The sequence below is a fragment of the Opisthorchis viverrini genome (genome assembly GCF_000715545.1).
Source record: "Opisthorchis viverrini unplaced genomic scaffold opera_v5_40, whole genome shotgun sequence".
NCBI classification, from domain to species: Eukaryota; Metazoa; Platyhelminthes; class Trematoda; order Opisthorchiida; family Opisthorchiidae; genus Opisthorchis; species Opisthorchis viverrini.
In genome coordinates this window covers 868,362-884,606 of record NW_008751694.1, presented here as the reverse complement: position 1 = coordinate 884,606, position 16,245 = coordinate 868,362, and the positions used below count along the sequence as shown (strand labels likewise).

The 16,245-nt window shown below is 43.6% G+C and overlaps 2 protein-coding genes across 2 annotated transcripts in view; one reads left to right on the top strand and one right to left on the bottom strand.

Moving 5' to 3' along the window:
• T265_02882 (hypothetical protein) overlaps nucleotides 1–15,434 on the bottom strand; it is a gene marked incomplete at both ends in the record, with an annotated part of 87,859 nt that extends 72,425 nt beyond the window's left edge. The window contains 2 exons of the mRNA XM_009167235.1: nucleotides 9,526–9,638; nucleotides 15,401–15,434. Of these exons, the coding sequence (XP_009165499.1) occupies nucleotides 9,526–9,638; nucleotides 15,401–15,434 (147 nt within the window). The remainder of the gene's footprint in view (nucleotides 1–9,525; nucleotides 9,639–15,400) is intronic.
• On the top strand, nucleotides 11,405–12,673 carry T265_13111 (hypothetical protein; the record flags this gene model as incomplete). Its single annotated transcript, XM_009167264.1, has 1 exon — nucleotides 11,405–12,673. A coding segment is annotated over one exon (1,269 nt), but the record flags the coding sequence as incomplete, so codon positions are not given.
• Nucleotides 15,435–16,245: the final 811 nt, after the last annotated feature.

Below are 16,245 nucleotides of genomic sequence, written 5' to 3'. Positions count from 1 at the left end.
TCCAGGCAGACCCGTGAAAAGGCTGATGATCCACAAGATCGATCTCATCAGGGCACTTGCATCATCATGTTGCGCAAATCCACCCAGACAAGGTCGAACTGGGAAGATTTACCCCGTTCCAAATGGCTCACCTGTTTTTCAAATACGCAATGTGATGCTCCTCAAAGCATCTGACAGCCGCTTGGATAACCGTTTTCCGTGCAGTTCTGTCTGGTGCCAGGTCCCCCATGACCTAAATAGAAGCTACAATTTTTCAAGACTGTCCTGAAGGATGTCACCATAGCGGAATTTCTGGTGTCACCAATTTTGAACGTTATCGTTTGGTTGACAGTAGACAAGTTGTTTTGGGATGCGAGTTTTGGCCATTCCTTCTGGGTGGTCAAACAAGCAAAGCTGGTTGCACAGCAGACTGCGTTCAGTCCCAACAGCGCTTGTTCTTCGAAGGAGTTAAATGTTGTTGATTCTGAGCGGACAGCACCAGTGGACTTGGTTAAGGGCCCAAACAGGCCTTGTATTTGGCGTCGGGCTCGTTGGTACACGGTAGTGTCGAGAGCACAGAAGCCTACATACTGCAATCCGATTTTTTGTACACAAGAGGTGATCGCACCAGGCACGGTGATCCAGCGGGTACTTCCTACTAACCTATCTGCATTTATATAGTTTTCGAAAAGCGTCTAAGATACCCATGCTACTGGCTAATTAAAGTATACCCTCGTAATCTTATCGGTGTGTGTCCTTCAAACAGCAGGCAGTAGGCAAGATAGGAATCGAGTCTCGCTCTTATTTGGGCTGATCATCAGTGTATAGCTCCAATAAGAGCGAAACTGTTCAGACTGTTCAGAGGGATGTGAATATGAACAATACGTATCCTGCAAGCTCCACAACAGAAAGGTAGGAAGCATTACTGATATTCATTGCCATTTGCCGCGTCAAGTAAGCAAACACGACTCTCGCAAATTTTGCTCAGTTGGATGGTTGCTCATCCCTGAGCTTATCAAACGAATTGGTAGGAAGGCCATATTGACAGTATCCGCATCAATTGCCTAGAGCACGAATCATGTGTGATGGCTCCGCGAGGTTTCCATGACCAGTGTTCCGCTGAAATATGGCGAACAGTTCATCAGGTATTCGAAGATTGGAGAGTGTAAGAAAACAAAGACATTCCACTGGGTGCATAATGGCAGACAAGCGATCAGTGAGTGCGGGTTTGAAGCTGAGCTCTCAGGTAATCACTTGGTCGGAGATCGTATTCTGAATGACATAAAAATAGAGTGAATGGTAAATTGCAGCTGCGACCCATTGCTGAATCTGATGAACACACGAGTTTGGCAACACTGGTTGCATACCGCAATAGAGGCTTACTCATACCGAGGAAAGTACATCCCATGCATGAGACGATGAACCGAATGGATGACTAGCAACTGAGGATGTAAGTTTGGGGCGTTGTGCAGTTAGAAGCCGGCGGTAGACCGGTCATTTTGGTCAATGAGACAAACAATTTTTTAACCTGTTTTACTGCCGAACCAGAAAGCCGGTCACTTAAAGATACAAGCGCATGCCGTTGTGACCAGCAGTGAGAGAACGGATCTTCATGTTAGTGGCACAGTAAGAGTTACTGTTTTTTATCGGGTTTGTTGTCAAAAGGGGACCGTATGGTAATTGATGCACCAGCTGCCGATTTGGTTGTGAAGTTTCAACAGACCGGTCACTTCGCGATAGTGCTTCATGCAGCTACCACCTAGAAATCCTGGCTAAGAATGACCTTAGATCGGCAGTGCTGGTGCTTCTAGAGTTCCATTTACCGGCCCCCAACTCTTTTGAAGGTAAGGTTTCTAAAGCTATATTTACTCTAGGTTTGCGTAGAACTTAAAGTCGTACATGCATATGTGATACGGGTTGAATCATATGGACGCAATTCTCGATGATGTTTTGCACTTTGAAATATTCAACGCCCACTCAATATCAGGAAGGTCAGCTTCCTGAAAGCAACCAATGAATGCCCGAAATCTACGGAGACCCTTAGCTCCGCTAGATGTTGACCAGACAGACAACGCCCCCTCAGTATGCAGCGAGCCACAGCCTTGCATCAAACCCAGACAGCGCGAGTCAGCGTTGATCAAGGACAGACGACGCCTCCGCAATATGCAGCACGTCGCTGCCTCGTACTAAAGCCAGACCGTGTGCATCAGCATTGGACCAAGTTCAGACAGTGTCCTTCCAATAAAAAGCTCGAGGCCGTTGTACTTTTCGCACTTGCACGCACTCGCGCTCTCGCACCCACTTTGTTGGAATATAGCTATTGTGTTCCCTTCCGTGAGCCTTTTTCTCTCCGACACTAGGCACTGGAGCGGGTCAGCAGTAGATACTACAGGCCGGCGAATCAGCAGATTTAACACTCAACTACTCTTTCCTGGGTTGTCCAGTCAAACCTCTTTGAATGATTTCCTGATAATCATGTCGCATATGATGTAAACTTTCTACTCTCATGGATGTGGTTCACTCACTGAAGGATGTCAGGGGTGCTGGGCCTCAGTAATACTCTCGAGTATCTCCAAACGGACTGGACATGTCAGAGCAGTTGATAAGTGCACAGTGCATCGTTTAGCAATTATGGCCCACTCAGTGTTCCTGCATTAATGACGGAGAAGCAGGCACCTCAGGCTGGTGGCTGCTGAGCAACGTATGGGTTGTCCTGCTTTACTTTGAGCATGGGCACAACGCAGACTTAATGACGGAGAAGCAGGCTGGTGGCTGTTGAGCAACGTATGGGTTGTCCCGCTTTACTTTGAGCATGGGCACAACGCAGAGGCGGCGATTCAGCCCGTAAACGCTGATGTTCTCGCGATATCAGGCCAGGCTATAACGAGCTGTTGTATAGGATCCAGAGGGCTCGGGTTGCGAGGCCTCCGTTCTTGTTCCAAATAAATGCGGTTAGCACTGCTGCTTCATTCCTTCGTACTTCAGACATCTGTTTTAGAACCAAGTAGTCTCACGTTTGGAGGCAGGTGGTCTAATGGGTCCAGCATGATAACAATAAGACGGCATGCGATCTCACTACGCCGGAGCCGCACATCTGGTTTTCCTACGGCTGCTAGTAGGTACGCATCATTATTTGAGGAGCCCTCGATGCTTCTGTCTCCTCAGGCATGTGGATGTGTGACGGGCAGCAGCACGGTTCCCCTGTGGCTAGGAAGCAACGAATTCACCATCGTGGCTGGGTTTCACAATATGACATGTATATAATCTGAACTGGATGAAGCAGCATTATAGCTCGACGGATGTGGAGATTTTCATTCTAATATTCTTCCTGATACGGAACTTCGAGTTTGACGTGTAGGTTCGTTGATCCCGAATGTCAAAAGGAAGAATTGGGTTCGAAATTCTACCGTACGGTTTACACAGGGGTAAGAAAATGTGTACAACAAACTTCAGCTGTTCACGTTCTTAGATCAAAAAGCGCACAGATCTGTCACTGACCGGCGCAGTGCAGTGTCAACGCCGCGGAACGGTGGCTCAGTATTGTGGGTTGCTTTCGTCCATTCCGACGACAGTCTCATGATTCTCATTGGCTGAGCGGTCACACGGAACCCTTGAGAAAACAAGGCATGCTCAACAGACGGGACACGAGCGCGCGTGCGTAGGTAGGTTAGTGGCGCCCATTTATACACAGAAACAAGCCAATACACTGGTGTCGTACGGGACGGCCTCTACAGCAATGCGAGTGGTGCGTACGGATGAGCAAAACGTGGGCGGAGTAAGCAAATGAATGGGAGAATAATAATGTCAATTTAGATCCAGCATTCATATTGGTTAATCAGATGTTCGACCGAGATAATCAGATAACACCAGTTCATCCACCAGGGTTCAATTGGAATGTGACCGGTCCATTTGGATAGGCTTAAGTGAGAAGTAATGACGCCTGGTGCAGTATATTCACAACAGAAAAATGAATTTGGGCAGGCTGTGATTTAAATGTGGACGAACATTAGGTCTGTATCATAGGTTAGCATAATCCACCATGTTCCATTTAGTTCCACCGTGGCGAAGTTAGTCAGCTTATTCAGATTGTTAACAGTCTCGGAATTTCTATAGGGGTGGCGACACCACATCTCAAACCGCACCTTCGACACAGTCGGATAAAACCGAAATCCCTATCAATGAGAGCCCGTGTGGTTTTTCTGTCTATTTTTCACACAAAGGTATTTCAATATATTAGGGGTCTGGTTTTGATGAAATTTGTCAACTACTTTCCAAAAGCCATCCAATTCTACCTTGAAGTGGAGCGACGGTGAACGGCGTGCATGCATTTTGAGAGGGAGGTTTCTGCTGAGAACTTTGCTGGTGGTAGTCTGCACACCCCCAGAAAAGGACCGGATATAAGGTTTTTTAGCATAGTAATGTCAAGATACGTCCTACTGTTTCGAAAGGTATTGAAAAAAATATTTGATTGGCTCGCAAAAGTTGGTAACTAGAACCAACAGTGGGCTGTCTGAGACGTGATGGAAAGATCTCTTCTGGGGGCTACCTCTCTCAGACGGTTGCTCAAGACGTTGTGTTGTGACTGTTTTATGATCCAATTAATTGATAGCCCACTCGAATTTATACAAAAACCTAAAAGAGAAATTACACTCTAATTATTTCGCTTCTAGATTCTCAATGTTAACAGTATCCCCCTAGAAGTTGAGTTTTTCCATTCCCAGTTTCTTCGCTTCATATTAACACGAACGAACTAGCCGTTTTTTATATATTTTTTATTTATCAGTATCTACAGTGTCAAAACATCCGAAGACTACCTATATTGTTTTGTTAGTAAAATGCCATTCTAAGCTTCTCAACAGGACCTTGTTGAATATGACTAGAGAGACGAAGATCTTAGTAGTCTGATGCAGTGATGGTACTATAAGAGTACATAGTGGGGATATCATTTAAATGGACTGCAAACGCTTCAACATACCAGGAAGCAGCCTGGGAATTACGCCTTCTAAAGTAAGACCTCGCCAAATGGCTGTTGGAATTGTGGTCTAGTGAACTGACACACGTTGTGAGCCCATGAACAGCAAGCAAATTGGGGCCGTGTTATAGCTATCCATACACAAGTATCAGTGGTGTTCAGCCGTCACTTCCGTGTTACACCATCCGTTTTTTTTTGAAAGACGAAACAGGGTGTAAACTATAAGTTGCGGTCTTCGTATGTGTGATATTGTTATCGGGTATGCGCGCATTGACCACCGGATGTCTTAACCACTAGTACATTTTTAATGTCCAGTAAGAGTGATAGCTTACGCATCATATCTCATGCTTGCGGTCGTCTATGGAAAACGGATACAGTATGTGTTATGTAATCAGTGCACCAACTCTCAACATTCTGGCCTCGATGATATCCGTGATACTCCAAGAAAGTGTGAATTAATCTACTGACATTTCATCAATTTGATCTGATGCCTTTCGGGAGATCGGATACTCTCCCATGCCCCCTATGGGATGATGCCCATTGAGCTTCTGCAATAATTTTTTAAGTAACCTATGATTACCAGAGGCCTGCTCATAAATTTTTCCGTTTCGCTGTGACCGACCTTGTGTCTAGTTGCAGTTGCTCTTATTTCGAACGGTTCACTGGATATCGAGGACAGTTACTGAGGGGCTGTACTCGGTCGCTTTGCCTTATCTTGTGGGAAGCTCGCTATCAACTGAATGAACTACAAAAAATAGAGTGCAATCACTAACAGCTTGTAGTTGAAATGTTCATGAAAAATTGGGTTCTTGGAAGAAGGAAATTCACAGAACCCTTCAGAAGAAATTAAGAAAAATGCCACTTTTCAAGCTATTTTGCAGTTGATTTGTAGCTTATTTCACTGATGATCATCCGCTTGTAGCCGCATGGTTAAATGTTCAAATTACTGGCCAGAAGGTCACGGGTTCGAGACTCCTTGGAGTTTTGGGAGATACACACTGTAGAGTAGTCCAGCTAAAGATGAAATAGGTGTATAGTGTTTATCGGTTTTTCAGCATGACTAGCTTCATTTACTGGAAGAAACCTCAAGTGGTAACTTGTGAATATTTAACATTCCAAAGACCGAATCGCGCGAAGGGTTCCAAATTTATCATTTGCCCTATTCGCACAAAGACAAACACACAAAATAGTGGTCAGCATCCTCCTGAAACGGTGCATCACTGAGCTCCTTTAATCAGACCAGTCATCATTTGCCATTTTCGTGAATGCCTACATGAACCTTTTCATAAAGTTTTTCCACCCATCTGATCTTTGATGGGGCAGCCCCATGTGTTCGTGCTCCATCAAATAATTTTTATCTAGCGCTACCTGAATAAGAGTACAGACTGTACTGCCCACTTGAAACAAAACAACATACAGTAATCCACGCATGAAAAATATTCTCAAAAAGAAGACACTCCCCATAAGAGTTTACACCAAGCATTCTGCACCAGGTTTCTGCAAGGCTTCCTTTCTATTCAGCACTAAACCCAGCTCCATTGGCTGCCCATGATTTTGTTCCCCAAAGGAGCTGCTTTATCCTCGAAGAAAATCCATGACTCACATGATATATAGTAAGAGCAATGAAAACTTAGCAGCTGCGTAGATCTCGGACAGAAACCAATAAACCCTTTGCCTGGAACTGCAGAAAACTTGGGCTGCCGAAGATTTTTCACAAACCCTATGAGTAGTCTATTGTGTCTTATCCTCTGTTTACTTCCAAAATGTTGACTTCGACAATTGACATGTGTGAAATTACCGTAACAAAGTTAAGTTCTTTCCTAACGCTCATAACTCTTCTTATCCCCTAGTCGAATATGAATAATAGTTGTATAAACGTCTACTACAGAATTTCATCCGATGTTTGATGGTTCGAGTGAATCAAGTCTTTTAGTAACTTGCATGTTTATTACTAACCATCCAGTAAGAAACTGCGTTCATGCTTATTGGATTACACTGCTACACCACAGAATTCAGGGCCAAGTGAAACTGTTCTCATCGTCTACACAAAATCACCCAAGAAATTAAATGTTCAACAAATATTTTTCGGAGCTTGACAAACTCGACAACTCAATGGAAATGGCAATCCCATAAATCAAGAATATTTATGAATTGTCTGCAAGAATGTTAGGCTCACAAACTCAAAAGTACACTTTGAAGAGCACTATACAAACCAAAGGCATAACTGGTGACAGTGAAGAAAACGAACTGACCAAGCAAAATTCAGCGCGACAAACATCACTACTACGTTGGATGATCAAGAGGAAACCTATCCAACGGACTGCAATAACTCCACCCTGCCGATGAATGCACGAATAATTTTTACTCGTATACGTACACGAGAACTGGGAGAGACACGAATCTAACTGGACGCAAGCCCACACAACAAAAAAGAGGCGTAAAGTTACGCAGGTTTTGGACACAACTGAGAAGGTTACCAGTAAGCATTGTGAGATCGACCCAATCTAGCAATTCGTTACAATGGAGGTAATAGAATCATGGAGCTCAAAGCTATACAAAAACAGAAGATCAACCACTAGGCGATAAGAGCTAGCCAAACTCAAGGCATTAGGTCAAGACCGTTAGCAGGGGGAACCAAGCAAGACATGAGCCAATTAACATCAAGAAAAGACAAGGCAACAAATATGATGGAAACCGGCAAAGGCCATGTAAGTGGACCAATCAAGCCAAAGGAAGAACAGTGTTGATAAAGAAGCCTCCAGCGCACCACACAAGAAAAAAAGCGGCTGTTAGAAAAGAAAGTGGATAAAGCTGCTTCAATAAGGGTATTTAATGAACCATCAGAAAGGAAATGTAATCAGGCCACAACCCAACACAAATTTCAAGTAGACAAATCAGCTTGGTGTAATGTCATCCATAAATCAGCCATGTTGACGATGTTCAGTATTCTTGAGAAGCCATACAAAAACAAACAGAGGTGAAAGAAATACTTGCTCAGCTGCTGACTGACGATACCTCTCTGTACGGTAACGAGGTCTGTGAGTCATTTACCAAGGTTCGCCAACTGGTCAAACTGCTGTCTGATCACCGGTCAATGCACGCATCGAAGCTCCATAAGAGTTTGATACTTTTCCACACACAACAATTTTTAACAGCCATGAGCTTCGTTTCTTGTAGCCATGTCATAGTCTTTTTGGCATGAAATTTCACTGACCAGTTTTCCCAACAAAAAGCGGAGCATCCTTTGGTATGTAATTGATGGACATGAGTAATGAACGCCGTAAACACAATAAACTAAAAATCTGCTCAATTAGTTTTGGTTAACCAACCAGTACACTGTTAAGCAACACTTCATCGCAGACATGCTACTGCCGGTTAACTTCTACCGTTCCAGAAAGGCACCGGCTATGAAACGTTTGAAGAATGACTAGTTGTGAGGAATTTTCCAAGCCAGAAAGCATTTTTGCCATTGTGCGGCCAAGTTTCAACCGGGATACGGTTCTTGGGGAAGCCAGTAGACTTTTTGAACAATGTCTGCGATGTGGCCTTGAAGTCCACTAGACCTAAGACTGAAGCTGATTCACTAATTGACGGCGTGGTCAATGTGACAATTCTCCGCGTATTGTGCCGTTCACGGTCGTGGCCAAATTTTTCACCCTGTGATAATAATTGAAGCGAACAGACAGTGACTCTTCAGCGACTGCATAAATTGCTGTTAGAAAATGCAGAACAGCGTGCCACCGCAAGAAAAAACAAGAATTTGGTAGTGCGAGGTACGCCTGGAGAGACGAGAACAAAGTAGCCATTGGGTTGGTAGCTTGCGATATTTTGGGACCTTCCAGTAAAACGGAGTCTCAGCTAATTCTTGGGTTCTTCAAATAGAGTAAGATCTAATCCTCGAAATTCCAAAACCACTGTTTGACTGAATTCGATGCACAAACTTACACGGGGCTTTGTGTCCTATAAGTAGTACTGTCAAAATTTTTTGTTCCTTCAAAACTATCAGAATCCCCCTATTTAGCGGAGGAATGGAAACTAATGAAATTTAAAAAGATGTCGGACCATTAGCTTTATCAACACTGTGTTGGTGTTGTTGTCGTCATCCACGAGATTCTCTGAGTACAATTCCTGTATATTCAAGGTAAACTGTTTTGGCAATGCCTTGGTAATGTTTCTGACTGGAAGTAGATTTAGGCTTGAGGGACACAGAAGCCATGTACGCAACTGACGAAAACTGGAACAGGATCTCGCTTGAAAACAGCGGGTGAAGGCGTCTGTATTGCGTCTGCAAAGGTTGACCTATTGATGGGGAAAGAACCGCTTTCTTATATCTTCATAAATATTTCTTCATATACTTTCAGCTCTCGGCTGCCCTTGCATTCAGATATCCCCCTGAGATATCGTCTCCGCCCTATCTGACAGTTTACCAAACTCAATGGCATCGCCTCAGAGGCGTTTAAGCATCTCCGTCGCTGTGTACAGGTGAATCATCGTAGTTGGTTTGCCCATTTGGTAGCCATGCTTTGTGCTGGTTCCAATGGAGCAACATCTGTTCCTAAGTGGGGTCATCTTACCTGCATGCAGTCTTCTGGCGTGGTTTGAAGAAGACAAGGTATGAAAGGTAGCGGCAGTTCGTGTTTTGCAGTTGCGCGTATCGTTTTTGATGTAGGAGTCTTGTTCAGAGCTCCTGCTCGGATGGGAATGAATACATTAATGCACCCAGTGTTAAGTCCCATTACCCGAACCACTGCCGAAAAGTGTCATCTTGGGGCTGCGTCCTTTAACCAACTCAATGATAAACCTCACATTTTAAGAAAACGGCTGGTAAATTCCCAAAAAGTTGTAAACAAGAAGGATAAGCGTGCAGTTGTCCTGAAAAAATCACTGAAGTGAGAAGCTCATCAGACAGATTAGCGCTGAGAACCCGGTCTTTCGGGAGTATCTCAACCAGGTCACTCACGCAAGTGGCCATTTCACGGACACACAACAGGAGTAAGTGGGCCGATGACCATTTTCTAGATATGCTGCGAAGCCTGTGCGTTCTTAGCTCTGCAATTCCGTTCGAGGCGAGAACGCTTGCGACAACTCATCTAAAAGCTCGTTTTCGGTATATATTCACATATTTTCTTCCTTATTATCCCTTCCAAGATTCCTACCCGTACACTGGTTAGGCCAACAGACCGCTAGCTCCGTAGGAGATGATTCCATTCTGTTCACGAGCAACTGCGGCTATTTTCCACTCCAAAGGAACAGTTTCACCTAATAGAGAGATAGCTCTTCAACTAACCAGCACGGGTTTGCATCAAGCTCGGGAGCAGGTTATTGGTCTTTGAAAGTTTCGGAATGGACTGTTCCAGCTCATCGCTACTTTTGTACCCCCTAAGATGGTTCTCAAAGGACGTTCCAGCATAGAGAATACAATAAAATATAAACTGTCCCTGCACACGAAGTTCATCATAAGTGACCTTCAATGGTTCAGTCCTCAATAGCCTCCTGGTGTGTTTTGTCATGTGATACAGATGCCGAAACACCGTCTACCAAAACGACTGTTGTTTTTCGTGCCTCCTTCAGAATGGAGCACTCCACGAGGTGGAAAAGGCATGACTTGGCAGAAGGGCGTAAAAGAGATCACGAAGACTTTGGGCGTTGGTGGTGTTGTACGCCATCCCAGGATCGGGTACTAGTGACTCCAACTGTGCTTGGCTGGAGATATTGCAAGAAATGGTGGCTAATCGACGTCAGTGGTATTTCGTGCTGTCAGTTCCTTCCCAGTGTTTGAAGGAATAGTTACCTCAGGAAGCTTAACATAGGCCAGCACCCCTCCCTTACCCACTCTTTTTCTCTTCTTTTCATTCTGGGTCTTTAAATATGATTAGATGAATCTTATCTTTGTACTGTGGTGAAGCATCACTATCAATACTGATGTTACTGTCTTTGATGATGATGATGATGATGATGATGATGATGATGATGGTGTTTTGCCAGGGTCCAATACGAATGAACGTAACTAAAACAGTTTAGGATTTTGTGCATTTTCCTGCACTAGTCGCACCTTGAAATTTACTCTTTGCCTATCGTATTAGTAGAGTGTGTGTCTGATGTCTTTATATTGTAGCTCGATGAGGCTTTCAGTTGATCCGAACCCCTTTTTCTCTGTGACAATTTTTTAAACTCGGTTTTCGAACCATGATTCTGATTTCTGATGTTTCGAAATTCCGCGTACCCCAGTGCTATTTTGGGAAAACCTTAATCTGAACTACTTGAAAATTAGCCGTTTTGGATGCTAAACGAAGGTGGCAGGCCGCGCTGCATGTGACCACCAGTACAACATTATCCGAGCCACACAGGTGGATCGATTGCGCACTGCAATCGATGCACTGTGTAATGTCACGTGCACTCACAATTTACCAAACCGGACTGCCTCAGCTCGTCGACGGTCAGTGAGCCAGTGATATGAAGTTCCTTCAAGCACCATTCGTCGGAAACAGTGCAAAGAAGCAACCAGACGGACCACAGATGGAACCCCAGCAATCGACTGTATTCACCCCTCGAAGGTTGCAATCCTTGATCGAACGGTTGACAGAAAGCTGTGTTAGACGGGGACGAGGGGCGTATATAAGTGAAGATGAGGTAATGAGCTTGGCAACCCAATGTGCGGAAATTTTCGCTAACGAACCCGTATGCCTAGAAATAAACCTACACAGACCACTGCTAATCGTTGGGGATCTGTTTGGTAAACACGATAACCTTGTGGAAATTTTCGAACAGCTAGGTAGCCCTGCAAAGCGACGCTACCTTTTCCTGGGCAATTTTGTTGATCGTGGTGGGCAATCTGTAGAACTCATCAGCTTATTGTTCGTTTATAAGTTGTTGTACCCATACAACGTGTATCTGATACGGGGCAATCACGAGTGCAAGTATGTGTCTACCTACTATGGACTACTTTGGGAATGCTGGCAGAGACATTTTGTGGGAGCTTGGAAGGAAATCATTAAAGCTTTCGAATGTTTGCCCGCCGTCGCCATAATTGATAAGGCTGTGTTCTGCACGCACAGTGGCATTCTAAAAGATATTCCAATGGATACAGTGTCCAACCTGACTGATTTAAAAAATTTCATCAATTTACAAGTCACAAGACCGGTTTCGTCGATAAATAATCGAATTCTCACCGAATTCACATGGTCCGAACCAACTTTGGGTAGCTTTTCGTGGATACCTAACCCAGCTGGTTTAGGATATCTATACCCAGAGCCAGCAGTGATTCAGTTTTGCGAGCGATTCGGATTTCAGCAGGTCATTCGCAGTCATGATCTTGTCAGATTCGGGTATGAATTCTCAGCGGATGGCAAGCTCCTGACCATATTTAGTCGGCCTAGCTTGGTCAAAAAACCACCTAATTCGGGCGCCCTAGTACGTTTACACAGACTTCCACGAAGCAAATTAATTATTGGGCAAATAAAATTAATGCAAACTGTTTCCAAGTTTGGTCGAGGTAGGTCCGAATTGACCACGTTGAAGATTTGTGATAGTCTCCCCGATAGCCACACTCATCAACTAAACAAGTTGATGGGGGAGACCCGTAAAAGAACCAAAAAGAGAAAAAGCAAGCAATCAACAGAGACCAGTCACAGTGTCGATACTCAGGGTACAATGAAAACATATTCATCAATCAGTCTCGGTTTGGACTACGTAAGCTGCGATTCAGAAGACTCAGTTGTCACTTGATGTGTTCTGAAGAAATGAACAAGGAATTACGCGGTGAAAATAATGATTCTCGCTTCAGATGTTTGCATCTGCCACTAACGGTGTCCTAAGGAAGACACAGTTCCAAAGTTTTTGTACACAAAATTTGAAATGCCCTGATTGTGTTCAAAGATTGTTTTATCATAAAACCATGAACTCGCAGTGGCATTCTTTCGGACAACATGTCCCAGTTTTCCGCGAAATATATTCATTTATTTGATTACTGATCAAGTTTTTCCAAAACTGTTACAATATCGGAAGCAAGTGGTTTTATCAGCTCCCGCCTGCCATGCGCAGCTCGGTTATTACAGCTGACAATGATGATGATGACACGTGGTTTTTCACGTTTCATGTAAAAACCCTAAACCACCTCTTCTAACTAAAGTCCCTTTTTGAATTACAGTGTCTCCCAAACTGGACCTTGAATCCACTGGAAATTTTGTCACTTTCTTCATTGGTTTGTCCTGAAATTACCGACCGAACATCTTATGCGTGTATCCTCCGCGTCCAGGCTTTAAATCTGTTTGTGAAGAATGCACCACACTATGACCATCTACGATGGAATTGTATTCTTATCGCTCGGAGGATTGGGGCTTAGCATCATTTATTCCAATGGGACAGCTCTGACTAAATGCTTGAACTATTCAATGGTATAAAAGTATGGTCAAAAACGTCGTAATTGGTTGGTCAACCAGTTTGACAGGGACCTTAGATCCTAGAATTCCCCATCTAGACATTTGCTTCTGGTTGTCAATCACAAGGAATGTAATCAAGAATTAGGTATTTTCATTACATTCGTTTTGTTCAGGAGTGAATAGACACATATCAGATGTAAAACAACTTAAGCTGTTTGTGCAAATAGTGCCTCTCTGTCATCAAGTGTTATTTTGCACGCCTGAGTTTTGACCTAACGCCCCTCCATTGTACTCAGATTCAGCAGTACGTATAAGTGCGCCCAGGGATCTTCGGATGAGATTCATCCGTATTGCGATCCGAGGAAGCGCTAAAGAGCTTATTAGACCAGTTATAGCCACAACCAAAACCTCCGTGTCCTCGAAATAACCTTTCAGCTTTTAAAACCCATCGATTTTGTAGGGGTGGCTGCAGCCCTTTCAGGAAATATATCACTCAGCATCAAAGAAAAGACACGTTAGGCGGCTTTTTCCAACCTCCACACAACAGAAGCCCTGTTTACCATTTACACGTCGCAACAAGTGCCATTGTCGACCGCGAAGTATGAGAGTAAATGTTGCTTGTTTGAGTTCGTCTACATGAAACAAAACACAGTTTTCTGACACAGAACTAACATATGCAACACGTCAGTGATGAAGATGAACGGCTTTGAGACCTCATAGTCAATGTAGTACATATCCAACCTTTGTCACTCCACGCTCTCGTCAAAACTACGAGAGTTTTAAGACAACCATCATGGAGGTCCACCGCCTGGTGTTAATATGTAAGTCATGAATATGCTAGTTTTCTAAATGTCTGTAGCATTCACTTCAGGGAAAATGCAGGCGGTTTACTGCGTCCGGATACAAAGGAAACTGTGTAACCCCCATTCGAAACTTTCAAAAGAAAACACCCCGTCGAGGAAACATTTTTGGCGCCCCAAATAGTTCGCTTGAGGAAGAAGTAGTGCGGGAAGTTTTTCAGATATTCTATTGCATGTGAAGCCCTGAATAGAATATAAACTAGAATAATTTATGGTGTCGGAGAGTTCTGCGCCATCATGTCCAGCCAGTTTTTTGCACTGTGAGGAGGGTAAATTAGCGCAGGCCATACTGTTTGCAGATGTACTGAAACATCTCTTCTATGCTAAGACCGAATTCCTTCAGCTGTAGACTTTACTATCTGCAAGCTCTGTCAGCATCAGATAAAAACAATTCGGCTGTCTAATGTGACTCTATTGGTGCCTTACTTGATTTCCACAATATCAACGCTTGTTGAACTTCATTACATTTACATTACAGATTTACATTTACATTTTACAGATGGAGAGACCCCATTATATTCTGATGTTACTCTATAGACTATTACGGTTACCAGATAGGAAACTCGAGTTGTCCCAATGATATTTCAAACACAGATTCGAATTCGTATCTGTCTTAGGGAAGTTTATATTCTGGATTTGAATTCTTAGCCTTTGACAAAGCTCGGAAACCAACGTCTTTTTGGCTCAGTCGGAGCAATTTGAGACTTCCGTCAGATAATCTAGAAACTTCTGGCCAGATATCTTAGCTTACTTGTTGCTCGGTAAATTTTGGATTTCTACATGCCAGAATTCACTTGGTGAAACTATGTTCATCCTTGATTATATCGAATCAAAGTTTGGTCAGGTGGAACGTGGAACTAGGGCTTCATCTTGGTCAGTGACGTCCAGGGCTATGTGATCGCTGATACGATAATAACTCCATGTAGAGTAGCCTTACTCCTACGCTAAAATTCTGAATCTTGTTTACTTGTGTCAAGCGACTTGTGCTGTTCTATTGAAACGTTATTGATGAAGGGGGCACAAAGATGAACGATACCGTACGGTCAGCATTCTGGATGAGGTAGGACTTGCCATCGGTCACGAAGAGCAAATGTAGCCGACTCGAACTGAGCGCAAACGAAGAAAATGCGTTTTTAGTACCGGGCACATGCTACCCCCATGAAGAATGTCTGTAGGTCATTGCTGGCCCAGGTTAAGAATCACTGACTTACTACAATTTGATCCTAATGAGGATTCCGTACCCATTTATCTAAGCTCACAGACCATTAGATTTACGCTCGAGAACCATTCCACGTGTTCTGTACGGATGAATGAGACAGCGATTTGGTGATATAGTTTCAATTTGGGCGTGGTCGGACGGTCGTCTGATTTGTAATTGATTCGCAACATTTTCACACCAAGGAGTGCACTATTTATGCGGCTTTCTGTCTCTGTCACAAGTTCATGCGGTGTGTGTTGGAATCTAGTGTTATATGAGTACCGTTTGCTCCAAATTGATTCAAGTAAGTTTAGAATCTTCAAGTTAACTCAGATGGTGATTATATCGTTTCCTATCGTTATGGATAGTCGCTGTTTGAGGGAGTTCTTCTCGGAACCGTATACTTTTGATAGGCTTGTATGCTAGCGAGTTTGGGCAGTAGAGTTCTGTTTATCTCATGTCATTCGAATGACGTGAAACACTTGACAGTGAATGAATTAATCGTTGTGATGGCATTTACACATGATGATAACTTTTATGAATGCATTTTTGAAGAAGATATCCATCATCTCATCAAACAGGCTGCCATGGACTAGTTTTTCGTTATCATTCAGGGATAGTGCTGTTTCGTTGTGACAGATGATCTAATAATTCGGGAACCGTATGTTTTATTCCAAATGAGTTGCGCAGAGCCGGATACGCTACTGTGCTGGACAAACTTGCGGTGGCCCGTTGATAGCTATCAGTTGGCATTAGAGTGAACACTGCCTCCATAGTAAACGATGAAGTATGACTGTCATCGGCCACTTCCTCTACATGCCTATTATCACTTATTTTTGAAGAGCATGGTCACAAACA